The sequence below is a fragment of the Geotrypetes seraphini genome, chromosome 6, assembly GCF_902459505.1.
Source record: "Geotrypetes seraphini chromosome 6, aGeoSer1.1, whole genome shotgun sequence".
Classification (NCBI taxonomy): Eukaryota; Metazoa; Chordata; class Amphibia; order Gymnophiona; family Dermophiidae; genus Geotrypetes; species Geotrypetes seraphini.
In genome coordinates this window covers 45,486,616-45,504,291 of record NC_047089.1, presented here as the reverse complement: position 1 = coordinate 45,504,291, position 17,676 = coordinate 45,486,616, and the positions used below count along the sequence as shown (strand labels likewise).

The 17,676-nt window shown below is 40.3% G+C and overlaps 1 protein-coding gene across 1 annotated transcript in view; it reads left to right on the top strand.

Moving 5' to 3' along the window:
• The window catches only part of ATP8A2 (ATPase phospholipid transporting 8A2), a 457,609-nt gene that overhangs the window by 405,190 nt on the left and 34,743 nt on the right, over nucleotides 1–17,676 (top strand). The window contains exon 28 of the mRNA XM_033950263.1: nucleotides 12,177–12,281. Coding sequence (XP_033806154.1) covers nucleotides 12,177–12,281 — 105 coding nt within the window. The remainder of the gene's footprint in view (nucleotides 1–12,176; nucleotides 12,282–17,676) is intronic.

Here is a 17,676-nt window from a genome sequence, read left to right as displayed (position 1 = left end):
TGTTCTAATTCTTGTTTTCTAAGTTACAGAGAACAGAATTGTTTATTGTATGCGGGGAAATTCTCCATTTCCCCTTCTTCTTTGTCTTCTGTTCCAGTGGAGATCAATTGCTTTGGGACTTAACTGGAGGGAACTCTGGGCTATGCCTTCATATGGGAAGTGCTTAAAGCTATAAGTATTCTCACTTCTGCAAGTCCAGGTCACAAGAATGGATTGATCACCACACATAAGGCATCTGTAGTAGATTAACAGAAAGAAGATTATCCAGGTAGGAACTTAATCTTTCAGTATTTATTTATTTAGTTTTAGTATTTCTATACCATATAGCCTAAGTGGTTTACATACAGGTACTCAAGCATTTTTCCTCTCTTTCCTAGTGGGCTCACACTCTTATCTAATGTACCAGGTGCTATGGGTGTTTAAGTGACTTGCCCAGAATCACAAGGAGCAGTAGTTCTAGTACAGCTTTTTTGTGTTTTCTTCTTGTTCTTACCTAAGAGATGTCTTGAGAAACAGGACAATTGCAAGGGTAATATGAGCCCTAAGCAAATCTTGCATCTTGTACCCCACCAATTAACTTTCAAATCCCTAGCCCTATTCTTATAATTTTGATAATTCAACAGTCATGATCATCCTGACACACACACCCCACCACCACCACCACCGCCAGTCCTGTAAAAGTAATTTTAACAGAAGAGATGGAGTAAACCCAGTTCCTGTTAATCACACTTCCTCACTGCACTACATTAAGAGAGGCTAAGTGGCAATTCTATACATTTTTGGCACCTCAATGCATCACAAGGCATGCCAATTCTATAACAGCATCAGGGCACTATGATACCATTACACTATACTAGTGCTAATCCACATTGGTGCACCAAAAAAGAAGGTGCACCCGCTTATACCAGGTCATTGGTCTACTACTATTACTATTAATTATTTGTATAACGCTAACAGACGCTACAGAGTCACAAAAAAGAAGAAGACAGTCCCTGCTCGAAAGAGCTTACATTCTAAATAGACAAGACAGACAAACAAGATGTCATGGATACAGTTAAGGGGAATGGTTAATCAGCTGGCTGGATTGGTGTTCAGAGGAGTGGATTGAAGACAATATCAAAAATGTTGTCAAAAATGGTTGTCAAATTCTATTGTTTTGCATTAATTGCAGCAGCTCTTTGCCATTCCTCATAAGCTGCTGCCGAGAGCTGCTGCCTACATTGCCTAATGGTTAACCCAGCCCTGATGAGAAATCCGGTAGCTCCCAAGTGAAGAAAACCATGGCCAGTTAAGAGGATGAAAAAATTGAGATAAAATGAAGGATAAAAAGTGACAATAAAGATTTTATTTTTCTTTTATAAATGTACTATGTGGTCTCATTCCTTATAATATATGTTAGTACTGTAATATATGTTATTGACTAGAAAATGCTTCTCAACATTATGGAAGCTAAGAACCATCAAAAAATACTTTGATACAGCATCATTCCGTCTACTGGTGCAATCTTCTATTCTAAGCATGCTGGACTATTGCAACATTATTTATTTGGGATCTTTCAAGAAAACCCTTCAAAACTCCGAATTATTCAAAATTCGGCAGTACGTCTGATTTTCAGTTTTAAAAAATGGAAACACATAAGTCCCTATTATCAAAAACTTCATTGGCTGGCCCTCGAGGCAAGAGTTTTATTTCAATTTTCTTGTCTCTGTTACAAATCAATCTTTGGTTTGGCCCCTATGTACCTGGTTTCCCACTTCAATTTGGGCTGTACTATTAGGCCCACACATAGAATTCACATATTTACAAACCCAACAATAAAAACCTGCTGTTACAAAAGATTACTGGACAGAACTCTAGCCTTCCAGGCAGGTAAACTGAACGACCGGCTGGGTAACATTATCACGCACTCCTCATCCTATTTTAGTTTTAGAAAATTAGTAAAAACGAAACTGTTCAACCGATTTGTCACCTAAGAATTTGTTGTTCACTATCTCTCATATTCTACATTGTAACTATGTCGCTGACTGTCCAGCTCTTCTTATTGTACTTGCATTCATTGTACTTGTATTCATTGAGTCTATATTGTAACTATATTGCTGATTGCCAGCTCCTCTTATTGTAAACCGCCTCGAACTACCATGGCTTTGGCGGTATATAAGAAATAAATTATTATTATTATTACTGTGTATGGTGCAAAGAATGTGTTTTGGAAATACTGAAAAAGAAATAGATGTGTATCTTGAAGCAGATGGATGAATGGATGCTAGCTCAGAATATAAGTAGAATTAGAGTATATTGTGGTATTGTAGTGTAAAAGGTGTACAGTGTTTCCCCGGTCGTTTGCGGTCGGCGGTTCATGTGCCCGGTCATTCACGGTATTTTCTGACTACAAACCGCCGAGAAGGAGAGGGCAGTGGGAGAGGCAGAAGAGAGCTGCCGGAGCACCGGCGAGTGCAGGAAATCACTCGCTTTATGCTCCGACTGCCTCTTCCTGCACTAAGTCAGGCCTTATCCAATCAGGAGCTATTTTGACATGCAGCTCCTCATTGGTAAGGCCCGACTTAGTGCAGGAAGAAGCGGTTGGAGCATACAGCGAGTGATTTCCTGCACTCGCCGGCGCTCCGGCTGCTCTATCCTGCCTCTCCCGCTGCCCTCCCCATGAAAAACAGTATTTGTGGTTTTTGAAGATTCGCAGGGGTTCCTGGAATGGAACTCCCGCGAATACTGATTCAGTGCAGGCCCATCGTCATCATGGTCCGGGAACTTCTCCACAGAGGCAGCCTTCACAACCCATTGCTCTTGCTGGCATCAAGCCTTCCTCTCTGCTGGGTCCTGCGTTCATGGAAGCAGGAAGTAGGTGGGATCCGGCAGAGAGGAAGGCCCAACACTAGCAAGAGCAGCAAGTTGTGAAGACTGCGCTGTCAACAAGGGGGGAGGGTATGTGTAGGGGGGGGACAAAGAGATCAAGTGACGGAAGAGGAAGGAACTAGGGGGAGGCATGGATGGAGGTGCCAGATGTTGGTGGGGGAGGTAGATGCCTTACTACAGGGCAGGCAATGAATGTACACCGGTGCATACGCCTTTCAGCACTATATAAGTTATAAATAGTAGTAGATTAGATAAGGCAGTGAGGAAGAGTGGGAGAGGCTGAAGTCAAGGAGGGAGGAAAAGAGAGAGATGCTGGAACAGGGGAGCTGGAAGAGCAGAGGGAAATGAGAGAAGAATGGGAAAACTGCTAAATTCACAAATGGAGAGAGAAAAAAAAGAGAGAAATGCTTGTCCTGGGATGAGGGGTGTAGGAGGAGAAAGGGAACAGAGGGGAAAAAGATGGACAGAAAGAGAAACAGGGCCACAAGGGGATGAATGGTGACACAGTGGATGGAAAGGGCAGATGCATGGGAGGGAGAGAGAGGACAGATGCTGGATTGAAATAAGAGAGTGAAGAGGATGATTAAAGCAGAAACGTATAAAGTAGAAAAAAAAAATTTGTGTTGCTTTATTGTAGATGTATTAGTAAATGTTTTTACATAGAAAATGGAAATAAGGTTGTTTTCTTACACTCGCAGTCTTTGGGGCAAAATCAGGTAAGAGAAAGATCTTTGAATCCTGCCATTTAATATTTTACTTTTCTTTGGCCATCTGCAATATTTCTATTACCTGGGAAAAGCGCAGCAATTTAAAAATTATTGGCCTGGGCCCTTTAAAGCCATTATTTTTTTTTTAATGAGATTCTGTGAGCCCTCTCAAATTCTAACAGCTGTGAAAACTTTAATGAGAGGGTTTTCAGTAATAAGTTTTTCAAAAACTTTATAAGATCTGAATCTTCAGCCTCCTCCAGAATACTGATCACTCTTACATTTTTCCGTCTCCCTCTGTTGCTCAAATCTTCCAGCTCTTTTGACAAACGTAAAACAGCCTTATGATCAGACTGGCACTGTAGCAATTTGGTCTCACAAGTCGCTAATCGATGCTCACAGGTCTCCAACCTAACATTAGAGATCTGTAGCTGTGGGCGGGGTTTGAGGCACCTGACCCAATCAGACCCTAAGGCCCGCCATTCAATGGCTGGCGGTCCTGCCAGACGGACGGGCTCAGGACTCGTCTGTCCGGCCAACTGTTTTGAGGTACAGGTGGGTGTGAGGGGTGGTGTCGAGGGGTCAGCGGGGGGTTGTGGGATCAGTGGGTGGGGGGCTGTTCGGGGGGGTGCGCCGAGGGCAGTAGGGCCTGGGATCGCTCCTGCCCGTATCTTATTAGGGGTAGGGGGTTTCACTGGGGCAGGAGGGCTTGGGCTCCCTTCTGCCCTGATCGAGTCGGGGGGGAGGGGGTTTGGGTAGTTGCCGGGGCAGGAGGGCTTGGCTCCCTCCTGCCCCGATCATTGTCGGGGGGGGTGTCACCGAGCAGGAGGGCTTGGGCTCCCTCCTGCCCCGATCGAATTGGGGGGGAGATGGATCGCGGCAGGAGAGATTGGCTATCTCTCCTGCTGCGATCGTTGCTGGGGGGATGGATTCTGTAGCCGGTGTTCTTTTTGAATGACACCGGTTACAGAATCCAAATTATAGGTGAAGGACTGGCTCCTCCTTCGCCTAAAAGCTCTTGTGTTGGGCGTTTGGGACTTAGGATTTTTTTTGGTTTATTATATGTCTTAAGTGTAGACGTAGTGGTGATCTGAGCATTTAAACAGCTGAAAGTAGAGGCAGACCATTATCCAAAAAAACCTCCTTTTGCGTAGTAGAAGGAGCCAGCGTCGCCGAGGGAGGGCGATAGGGAAACCACCACTGGCTCCTTCTACTACGCATGTGTGACACGTAAGCATGAATCACGGAGGCAGGGATCACAGAGTTTGAAGTGCACATGCGCACTAAGGGTTTTATTATGATATATTCTTTACCTTAATCCTATCATTCCAGTAGGTCCTATGTTTTAATTTAATGTATGTTACTCTATTTTATTATGTACAAACCGCTTAGAAGGCTGATAGGCAGTATGCAAATTTTTATTAAACTTGAAACTTGAAGAAATTTGAGCCAGGGTTCTTTTTCGTTTGTTTTTTGAGAGCTGATAGTTCTGTCACTTATACCTCTCATTTTGGAGCTTTCTCTTTCCTAGCACCATTTCATTCAAATAAAGGCCCTTCAGATGTCGAAGAGGCTTGCTTTTTGGAAAACTACAAGTCAAAACTGACAACTCATTTTGCCCATCTTAATACTTGACTCCTTCCTTAATTACTTCCTTTTGGTTCAGTATTCTTTATGTACTATATTAACTTTAAATTTGTGTTTCTTATTATGAGATAAATAAATATGATAGAATAGTATAATTGGTTTCAGCTAGTTTTGCTATTGTATATGTGAGGACAAGAAAATAAAAGCAACATTTCTCCCACATCCAGCAATAGGAATTACATAAAAGTAACTAGAGCCTTAGAGAGGAGATGCCCTTCTAGGCAGCTGTAAATATATTTGGAGGTTTAGGTTCAAGATGTTGAAGGTGTACCAGTAATAATCTCTTGTGAGTCAGTGTGCAAAGTGGAATGGAGGATGTTAATGGAACATCCATGGTATCGCCTTTTTTCTCTGCATCCAAAATAGCTTCTCTTGAGCGATGTCAGATATCTTTTTGACCTTCCCAAGTGTCTTCCACATATACCCTTTTGCTTTTGACAGTTTTTGTATGTCAAAACCCTAATAGCTAAAGACATTCATCCTCTGGAGGCCAAAAAGGCTGACAGTGAGTCAAACCTACAGTGACAAGATTCTTGATGACATTTCACATACAGATTAAGAGGGTCATTTTCAGTCAGCCTTACAGTAATTGAAGAGCCATGGCATCCACAGGCCTGCAAGCAAATTTTCAAATGGAAAATTTTCCAAGGATTTTGTTTTTTAATAATAAATTCAGAAAAAAAGGAAATGCCTTGGATGTACCATTAACATCTTCTACTCTACTTTGTTCACTGACTCATAGATTATTCACCCTCACTATCTTGAACCCAAGCCTCCAAATATATTCACTACTAATTGCCACTGTGAACCCTAACCTGCAAATACGAGTATTTACTACTGCCTAGGAGGGAACATCTCTTTAAGGCCGTAGCTACAGTTCCTATTGCTGTGTGTGGGAGAAATGTTGTCACTTTTGTTTTTTGTCCTCTCATACATAACGGGAAAATAATGTCAGGCCAATGTCAGCAGGGAGTGTTAAGCTCACATAGGGGTCCTTTTACTAAGGTGCGCTAGCCATTTTAGTGCGTGCTAAACACTAACGCATCCATTATATTCTTTGGATGCGTTAGTGTTTAACGTTCTAAAACGGCTAGTACGCCTTAGTAAAAGAAGGGGAGACCTTGTAGGCATTGGGTAATGCAGCAGAAAGCAAGCATAAGGATTTCAAAATGAAATCTCAGTGTTTACTTTCTCCAGCCCGTTCTAACCCTGCCCTTCAGGAGCAATTTTCTTTTCTTTTTTTTTTTTTTTTTTAGTTCTTTATTGATTTTCCAAACGTCAATAGTGCAAAACACAAATATATATCATATAATAAATCAATAAAAGCACATTCATCTTACAAATATACATGACCAACCATTTTATCTCACCCACCCACCCAATGATTAATCAATAAAAACACAAAAACATAAATTCTTTCAATAACCTTTCCATATTCAAAATAGTAATGCCATCCCACCCTAGATGTATATACTCAAGGACAAAATTAGGACAGAAATAGAAATAGCCCCCTCTCCCCACCCTCTCACCCTTCCCTGGATGTGTATGAAAATAAAGAAAAATTGACTTATAAACAAAAGCCAACTATAGTGCAGTAATAAAAGATGTCAACGGGCCCCAAACCAATTTAAATAAATTACTATGTCAGCATTCATTTTTTCATACCTATAGCTGGAGCATAAATTTGCCTACCAAAAAGGAAAATTAAGGTGATCGTAATTTTTCCAATTACGAGTTACCATCTGCATAGCTATCCCAGTCATAATTAAGAAAAGTCGGAGGTTCTTGGACTTGGAGGATGAGATGTACAGCGTCAGCATCTATGAGGCAAATATGTTTTTTTTTCTGTTACTTAGAACTTTTTAGACCCTGGTTAGGTTACACAGGATAGACAGTTCTAAATCTAATAGATGCTGGCACTGTCATCTGGACATTGGATCATCTGTTGTTCTATTGTCCTATGACACTCAACTTTTGGAAGTCAATATGGGGAAAGATTAATAACATATTGGAATCATCAATTCCACTGACGTATGAGGCAGTCATATGTGGAACATTATTACATGTTAAACCCCCTATGGATCGATATAAATGCTGTCTTTTCCTTATCATGACCAGGATAGCCATGCAGATGGTAACCCGAAATTGGAAGAATTATGATCGTCTAAATTTCCCTTTCTGGTGGGCAAATCTTTGCTCCAGCTATAGATATGAAAGGATGAATGCCGATAGTTTGAGGCACGGTAATGTATTTAAATTGGTTTGGGACCCATTGACATCTTATATTACCTCACTATTGTAGGTCTTTGATTGTGAGTCAGTTTTTGTTTATTTTTGTACACATCCAGGGAAGGGGGGGGGATATTTCTGACCTAATTTGATCTTTGAATATTTACATTTGGGGTGGGTGGGAGGATATTATTAATTCGAATAGGGTAAGGTTATTGGGAAAACCTATGCTTCTGTGTTTTATTGAATAATCATTGGGTGGGTGGGTGAAAACAGTTGATTATGTATATTTGTAAGTTGAATGTGCTTTTTTGACTTATTATATGTGATATATTTGTGTATTGCACTATTGAAGTTTGGAAATCAATAAAGAATTAAAAAAAAAAAGTAGGCATTTATATCGGTCCATGGGGGACTTAATATGTAATAATGTTCCACATATAACGTAATGTAATGTAATTTATTTCTTATATACCGCTAAATCCGTTAAGTTCTAAGCGGTTTACAGAGAAAAATACATTAAAGGATACAATAAAATAAGATAAATAAATAAAGAATTGATACTTTGAAATTCCCTTACTGTCCTGAAGGCTCACAATCTAACTAAAGTACCTAAGGACAAACAAATTAGCAAATAATAGATAGGAAAATAAAAATAGAGGAAATGAGATATAAAGCATCCTAACAAGAATACATAGAACTTTCAATAATATACTGTTAAAAACAAAACGTACAATTCCAAAATAATAATGTAATAGAAAGAAACTAATTAAATAGAAAATAATTTTAAGAATTAAATCAAATATAGAAATGTAGAAAGAAAAATAAATATTAGAAGTGAGGAGAAAAGAAAAGGTAGAGGACGGCATATGAATAGAATGGAATGAGAAAACAGTTAAACATTAGAATTCTAAGAAAAATTTTAAATGAAAACTAAACAAATTAGATATAACTACTTCATATGTGAACGGAATTGATGATTCCAAATGTTATTAATCTTTCCCCATATTGACTTCCAAAAGTTGAGTGTCATAGGACAATAGAACAACAGATGATCCAATGTCCAGATGACAGCGCCAGCATCTGTTAGATTTAGAACTGTCTAACTTTTGTAACCTAACAGGGGTCCAAAAAGATCTATGTAACAAGAAAAACCAGATTTGTCTCAGACCTGTACATCTCATCCTCCAAGACCAAATTCGTGACCATCGAGATGCAGAAATATACTGCTTTATCTCAATGCTCCAAATGTCTCTAAGACTAGATTTTGGCTTTTTATTCAAGAATTCAGATATTAATTTATACCACCGGGCAGCCTGATGTCCTAAGAAGCATAGGATGTCTGGAAGCATAGGACCTGCAAGCTATAATGATTTTTTTAGATTACGCCACTCAGGGAACCACTTCTGAATGGCTTGCTTCAACTGCAACCACTTATAATTTTGAGACTTTGAAATACCGAATAATTGATGCAGTTGTGAAAACTCAAGCATTTTCCTATTTGATATAACATCCTCTAGAGTACGTATACCTGCCTGCATCCAGTGCTTCCAGGCGATCTTAGACTCGCCAATTTGAATTTTGGAGTTTAGCCATAAGGACTGATAAGTGGATTTCTCTACTGGAATATCTGTTAATTTATTAATAAATTTCAAAGTTTTCCAGGTGTCAAATAAAATACTATTGTCCTTAACGTATCTGGGTAACTTGATACTCAACACATGAAACAATTGTAATGGGGACATAAGTTGCCACTCTAAATACATCCAATCATGGAGATGTTCCATGAGGTCAGGAAGGATCCAATACATGCCCTGACGTAGTATATAGGCCTGATGGTATCTATAAAAATTGTGAAAATTTACCCCACCCGCCGCAATTGAAGACTGGGGAAATACCAGAGGACTGGAAAATAGCAAATGTCATACCCATCTTTAAGAAGGGATCAAGGGGAGACCCAGGAAACTACAGGCCGGTAAGCCTGACCTCGGTCCAGGGAAAGATGATGGAAGCACTGGTCAAGGACACAATCTGCGAGCACATAGAAAAAAATGGACAACTGAAGGAGAGCCAACACGGCTTCTGCAAGGGTAGGTCATGCCTCACGAACTTACTGCACTTCTTTGAGGGGATAAGCAGCCGGATGGATAAAGGGGAAGCCATAGACATCATATATCTTGACTTCCAAAAAGCCTTCGACAAGGTACCCCACGAAAGGCTGCTAAAGAAGCTGTGGAATCACGGGGTGCAAGGGGATGTCCACCGATGGATTAGGCACTGGCTGGCGGGCAGAAAACAGAGGGTTGGAGTAATAGGGCACTACTCAGACTGGCAATGGGTCACGAGCGGGGTTCCACAGGGATCGGTGTTAGGACCGCTCCTATTCAACGTGTTTATCAACGACCTGGAGACGGGGACGAAATGTGAGGTCATTAAATTTGCTGATGACACCAAACTCTGCAACAGGGTCAAAACCATGGAGGATTGTGAAGACCTGCAAAGGGACCTGACGAGAATGGAGGAGTGGGCAAAAAAGTGGCAAATGAGTTTCAACATAGAGAAATGCAAGGTCATGCACGTAGGGAAAAAAACCCGATGTTCAGCTACAAAATGGGAGGAATATTGCTAGGGGTGAGCAACCTTGAAAGAGACCTGGGGTGATGGTGGACACAACTTTGAAACCATCAGCGCAGTGTGCGACAGCCTCAAAGAGAGCAAACAGAATGCTGGGCATCATCAAAAAGGGTATCGCAACCAGGACAAAGGAAGTTATCATGCCGCTGTATCGTGCAATGGTGCGCCCGCACCTGGAGTACTGTGTCCAGTACTGGTCGCCGTACCTCAAGAAAGACATGGCAGTACTCGAAGGAGTCCAGAGAAGAGCGACTAAGCTGATAAGAGGTATGGAAAACTTTACATACGCCGACAGGTTGAAAATGCTGGGGCTGTTCTCCCTGGAGAAAAGGAGACTTAGAGGAGACATGATAGAAACCTTCAAGATCCTGAAGGGCATAGAGAAAGTGGATAAGGACAGATTCTTCGAACTGCAAGGAACCACGAGCACCAGGGGTCACTTGGAGAAATTGAAAGGGGACAGGTTTAGAACCAATGCTAGGAAGTTCTTTTTTACCCAGAGGGTGGTGGACGCATGGAATGCTCTTCCGAAGGTTGTAGTAGGCGAGAGCACAGTAAAGGGGTTTAAGGAAGGTTTGGATAGGTACCTAAAGGATAAAGGGATTGAGGGGTACAGATAGCAGCAGAGGTAGGTTATAGAAGTAGAGGTAGATTATAAAGGTCAAGAATTCACTTCACAGGTCAAGGACCTGGTGGGCCGCTGCGGGAGCGGGCCACTGGGCGAGATGGACCTCCGGTCTGACCCAGTGGAGGCAACTTCTTATGTTCTTATGTTACTAAGGCAATTCTCGCAGTTTTACCCAGCCAGATAAATTTAGTGAGAATACTATTTAATTTCTTGTAAAAGGACCCCTGAAAATAAACTGGCAATATTCCCATTTGGTAGCAAACCACAGGCAAAATCATCATCTTAACCGTTTGTACTCTCCCCCACCAAGACAGATGTAAAGGGTTCCATTGCTCACACATTTCTGTGACCTTCAGCAATAAAGATTTTTCATTTACTTTCATCATCTCTTCCAGCATTTTATGAATCCAAATACCTAAATATTTTATACCCTCTTCCTTCCAAAGGAGCAATTTTCAAAGTGGCTTTCTTTGTGAGCAAACAGCAGTTTACTCCCTGAGAATCCTTTTGAAAATTACCTCTGAAACGTCTGTTTGTCTAAATTACTAGCTTCACATAACTGACAACAAATATGCTGGTTGTAGGCCATAATACTAGTTCTCTAGAAGTATAAATTTTTCTGTTAGTAAAACAAAAAATTACAGTTGTGACACAAAAAAGGTTCCCTGCTACTTAAACAAACCTGGAAGGCTAACCAGAGATAATTTTATCTTCTCTAAACTAAAATAATCTTGAAAAAATTAGAAAATACATACATCAGTGGGGATCATTTTTATAGGAGGAGTATCAAATGCACTGGCAAGTTTTCAGCATTTGTTCATGTTTGCTGCAAAGGCCAGAAGTATATTGTGTTTTCCTCCTATGAATATTCAATGAATCTTTAGTCTTTTGTTTATACCACTGAGTTCCCAGCTGCCTCATTACAGCTCTGCAGTTCTGCTCTTATGATTTTAGCTTACAGCTCTGTAAAATCAGTTGACCTGGGATTCGCTAATGTTTTTCTTCCAGATACTGCTTGAATTAAACTGTTTGGTGGGGCTTTTTGGAAGACATATCCTTCTTTGGCAATGGTCATAACATAATTGTATTCCTAGAGGATTGTATAAGAGAATGCTGTACTCCACCTACTCTAAAATGGTACAGGTTCACATCTTAACCAAATTGCTAAGAGGAGACTATCCTCATTGTATTCCACAAACCTTACACTTGGATCTTAGCCCAAAGACAAGTTCCATTTAACATAATCTCATTTTAGGTTCACTAGATGAAATAGGACCTATATATATAGCATGTATACATATAGCCTGTATGTCTTGAAAAATATTGTGTCCTCACTATGTCTAGAGAAAAATATTACAGCCCTTTTATAGGACAAATCAGTTTCAGAATTCCTCATTATACTTTTTGTGAGATCACTAGCCTTTCACATCACTATGTTCTCTTCTCTTTTTCTCGCATTGTAGAGCCAAGCATACCTATCGGAAAACTTTGCTGGAGCAGGTGCAGGAGTTTGAGATCAAGACAAAAGAGCTGGGAAGAGCTGAGCTCCGTGATGCTAATGGGAAAAAGTAGGATTATTTACTGCTAGCCATACCAAATCTTTGCTGAGGTTTTTTTTCATACATCCATGTTCAGAGCTATAAAGTCATAAATTGTTAGACCAAAAGGAGGAAGAGTATGAGAGTAAAAGCAAATATGAAGTCTCTACAGGGACCTAATCCAGTTATTTTGACCAAGCAGCTTATAAAATGTAAATGCACAATATTCAGCCCATGTTTTTAAGCTACTATCTATAGTTTTTAAGCCACTGACAACTCTGCACTGAATTAAGCCTGTATATTCAATGCCAAGTCATGTCTAGGCTCCAGCTTTGAATATATAGTACAAGTCAGTGCACTCACCCAAAAGTTAACCAGTCATTAGCTGATATTCAAACTGGTGTCCAGTTAGTTCAGTGGATAAAGTTAGAATAGCCTTTTTGCTGTCCTAATTTTATATGCTTATTAACCGGTTAGCAGACTAAATTTCATTGCTAAACAGTTAAATGCTTGCTCCACCAAAGTTCCAGCCTGGCATTAACTGGACAGTGTCACCGAAGTCAGCTTCTCCTGCCCACTTAAACCATGCTGAATATCAACCCTTAAGGTCTTATTGTAACTCTTTTCATTGACAAGTAATGACCAAGATCCACATATAAGTGAAAATGATAGAATATAAGTGCTATTTAAAACTTATGATGTGAAGACCAGTGAAGAATCCTATTAAAGTGAACAGTTACACAGTTCAGGCCCTGTTTATCTCGTCTGTTATTAGAAGTCTTACATTGGTCACTTTGATGACTGATTGCATGTTATTAGCATAATGTTGGGTAAAAAGTGACTAATCTGTTTTCCGGATGAACAATTACTTTGGAAGCCAGGTTGAAATGCCATTAGCAGCTAGAAAACAGTGTAATTTGCTACTTTGCCTGCATCCCTGTCTGGAAGTCTCCTTGCTTGGCCCAAAAATGACCTTTTAACTAATGTATTGTTTCTCAAACTGCTTACTTTTCTTACAATTTTATTTTGTTGTGGGCTAGTTGCAAACTGTTTCATATGTATTCCTCCATACAGATTAACTACATTTTCACAAAGCATGCATACTGGAGATGATGTAAGAAATCCATCCCTTCTCCTCAGTTTCCATACTTGGGGTTTTCTCATGCCTAATTACTTCCAGAATTTCTGGGTGGTCCATCTGTGAACTCGATATATCATGGAGTGCCTCAGTCTGCTAGAGGTTGTTGTGTGTCATGCTTGTGCTGTGATTTTCTGAGTGCTCCTCAGTTTTATTTGTCCTTTGTCCTTTTTTAAACTCTTTAAGGATCAATATTCCAAGGGATCTGACCAGGCAGAAGAGGCAAAACATCTGTACTAGCTTCATCCACCAAGTTAATCAGTCTAAATAACGACTAGTGCTCTTCTAGATTGCCATGCTTATCTAGATATTCAATGCTAGTAGTTGCATATACCCCAGCATTGAATATTCATGGTTAGTTCAGCCTATGGCAGTGAGCAGCTTACAAGCTTACCACTGTGGGCTAAATATAGGGCTTTTAATTTTTATTCAAATATTTCAACACCCATCCATCAGCTTCACATACAACACACATCTTCTCTTCCTCACACCTACCCCTAATCGCCATCTTCCTGCTGTGATGTAGTCAATGCACACACTCCTTGGAGACAGTGACAGTCCATTGGCTGGCTTTTAGCACTACTGCTTCTTCTGCACTCATTGCTTAAATGGTGCTCAAATCCTCTCATTTTCATCTCCCTTCCATATTGCTGTTAGTTTATTCATAAAAGTTAGAGGAATGCTCTTAATATCTGGCAACTAAAATTCAATGCAGAGTAATGCATTTGGAGATTAATAATCGGAAGGAACCACATATGCTGGAAGGTGAAAGGCTGATTTGCATGGATGGGGAGAGGGACCTTGGGGTGATAGTGTCCAAAGATCTAAAGTTGAAAAAACAGTGTGACAAGGCAGTGGCTGCTGCCAGAAGGATGCTAGACTGTATAAAGAGAGGCATAACCAGTAGAAGAAAGAAGGTTTTGATGCCCCTGTACAGGTCGTTGGTAAGGCCCCACTTGGAGTATTGTGTTCAGTTTTGGAAACCATATCTGGCGAAGGACATAAGAAGACTTGAAGCGGTCCAGAGGAGGGCAACAAAAATGATAGGAGGTTTGCGACAAAAGACATATGAGGAGAGACTAGAAGCCCTGAATATGTATACCCTGGAGGAAAGGAGGGATAGGGAAGATATGATTCAGATGTTCAAATATTTGAAAGGTATTAACGTAGAACAAAATCTTTTTCAAAGAAGGGAAAATGGTAAAACCAGAGGACATAATTTGAGGTTGAGAGGTGTTAGACTCAAGAACAATATAAGGCAATTCTACTTTACAGAGAGGGTGGTGTATACCTGGAATGTGCTCCTGAGAGAGGTGGTGGAGAGGAAAATGGTGACAGAGTTCAAAAAAGCGTGGAATGAACACAGAGGATCTAGAATCAGAAAATAATAGTAAATATTGAGAAGCTAAAGCCAGTACTGGGCAGACTTGCACGGTCTGTGTCTGTATATGGTCGTTTGGTTGAGGATGGGTTGGGGACAGCTTCAATGGCTGGGATGGTGTAGATGGACTGGAGTGAGCTTTGACAGAGACTTTAGTAGTGCTGGAGTTAGCTTTGACGGAGACTTCAGTAGTTGGAACCTAAGCACAGTACCTGGCAGAGCTTTGGATTCTTGCCCAGAAATAGCTAAGAAGAAAGAAAAAATATTTAACTTGAATCAGGTTGGGCAGACTGGATGGGCCATTCGGGTCTTTAATTGCCGTCATCTACTATGTTACTATGTTACATAAGATAAACCTCCCAGATTTTCAAGCTTAACCCACTCATAGCTGGTAGCTTGGGTTGCCTTCACAACCTGTAATCTCATGTCCTGCAGCTGATTTGCTGTTAGTGATCTATAACCTGTTGCTAAAATCGCCTGTAGTACCTGAAGATTGTAGGGTGGCCAATGTTAAAAAGGTGTCCAGGGGTGATTCTGGAAATTACAGACCAGTAAGCTTGACGACAGTGCTAAGCAAAATAGTGAAGAACAGTCATCTGATGCTCAAGTCAAGTCACAGATTATATTAAAGCTCAAGTCACAAATGGTTCCGTGAAATATACTGTAGAAAAATGAAGGCAGATAAAGACCATATGGCCTATCTAGTCTGCCTATCCCCTCTTCTCCCTTAGAGATCCAACATACTTGTCCCAAGCTTTCTTGAATTGTTACACTTTTTATCTCCTCCACCGAGAGGCAATTCCATGCATTTACTACCCTTTCCATGGAAAAGTATTTTCTGAGGTTACTTCTGAATCTATCCCCTTTCACTTTAATTCTATGACCCCTTATTCCAGAATTTCCTTTCAATTGAGATTTACCTCATGCACATCTATACCACGTAGATATTTAAGCATCTCTATCATATCTCCCCTCTCTTGCATTTTCTCCAATCAATATGTGCTTATCTCACCTCTATCAGTGCCCTAAAAATGCTTTTCAGTGCTATATTTCAACTCTTAGTGCCATATAAGTACCTTTGGGCACCAGCCATCTGGACAAATGTCAATTGCTTTCTCACTTCAGGAAGGGCCTGATGATGTCAAAGTCTCCAGTCCAACTTCCTCCAGTTGTTTCAAATCCACAGGTAATCTGCACATGTTGAAGTCTCCATTTAACTTCATCTCTACAGCACTCTACTTAGGCAGTAGCCTTCTCCCATTGAATCCCTTCTGTGCACCAATCTACTGGATTCCAATCTGTAATACACAATCCACTTTACTCAACATTTCCTCAAGATAGAGTTGTTCTTCTTACTCATCTCATCTTCCTACTAGAGGTAATCTCTAATCTTCATCTCAGCCATTTTATAGACAACTTATTAAACTGTGAACCTACCTTGTCTTTCCGCCTATATTGAACTATGTTTTTTCCAAACAACAACTCGTCTGTTAATACCACCATACTGGAACCTTGGGTGATCAAGAACTCCATCTTTCCATAGTCAACAGACTGCGTCCATAGTCAACAGACTGTGTAACATGCTGCCATGTTCGGGTTGGGCTGCTACTGGACAGAAGGGCTCCAAAGCCTGAAATAACAGCAGTAGCAACCTTAGTAGTTTCTTCCATTTATCTTCCAGTATGAACACTTATGAAGCAGACTCTTAAGTTCCTGCTCCATACTTTCGTATCCCATTTCTGTCTGGAGTATAATTCCTAATGGGATAGTCAGGTCAGCCAAACAGTTTTAAAAAATTGTTTTGTAATTATTCTTTATGTAGTCACCAACTTCCCTCCATCCCAGTCATAATAGCTAGGGAGTCCCATCTGTGAGAATATGCAGCATGCTTGTCCTGGAATAAAGCACAGTTACTTACCTATAATGGGTGTTATCCAAGGACAGAAGGCAGATATTCTCACAATCCTCCCACCTGCAGTAGTTGGCTTCTTAGCTTGTTTACTGAACTGATGGTCTCGCAAAACGGTGTCAGACTGGAAGGCACTCGCGCATGCGTGGTACAGGCAGTCTTGAAACTTCTAGGAATTTAAAGTGACAGTATACTTTTGCACTGTCTCTACTGGGCTCTGTGAATGATGTCACCCATCTGTGAGAATATCTACCTGCTATCCCTGGATAATACCTGTTACAGGTAAATAACAGTGCTTTTTGCGCCACAGTTGTTTAGATGTCTCTGAAGTAAGCACTTTAAAACTGTGTGCCTTTCAATTGGCATAAAACCTGATATGGAACTCTTTCCCCATACATATTCCTATTTATAATGGGCTATACATGTAGATGTAGAGATATTTAAATACCTATGTGATGTAAATGTACATGAGTCGAGTCTCTTTTATTTGAAAGGAAGTTCTAGAATGAGAGAGTATAGGATGAAGTTAAGGACTAATCTAAGAAAATCCTTTTTTACAGAAAGGGTGATATATGCATGAAACAGTCTCCAGGTAGAGGTGGTGGAGACAAAGACTGTGTCTGATTTCAAGAAAGCCTGGGATCTCATAGAAAGAGGAAGAGATAATGGTTACTGTGGATGGGCCATTTGGCCTTTATCTGCCATCATGTTTCTGTGTTTCTAGATGTTAATCCTGCTTCAACCATGCCATGGGATATACAAATAGATGTTAATCCTGCTTAAACCATGCCCAAAACATGTCTCCTTATGGTTTGGATCTCTACATGTAAATATTGGTTTTCTGAAATCGTATACATTTACATTTGAAAATGCCTTACTGTAGATGTTTCTTCCCAGTGCACTATACTTTTAATTACCTTATACGGGAAACAATAAAAAAATCCAACAAGGACTGCAGTAAAGTGAAACAAATGAAAAAACAAGAAAAAAAACTTCA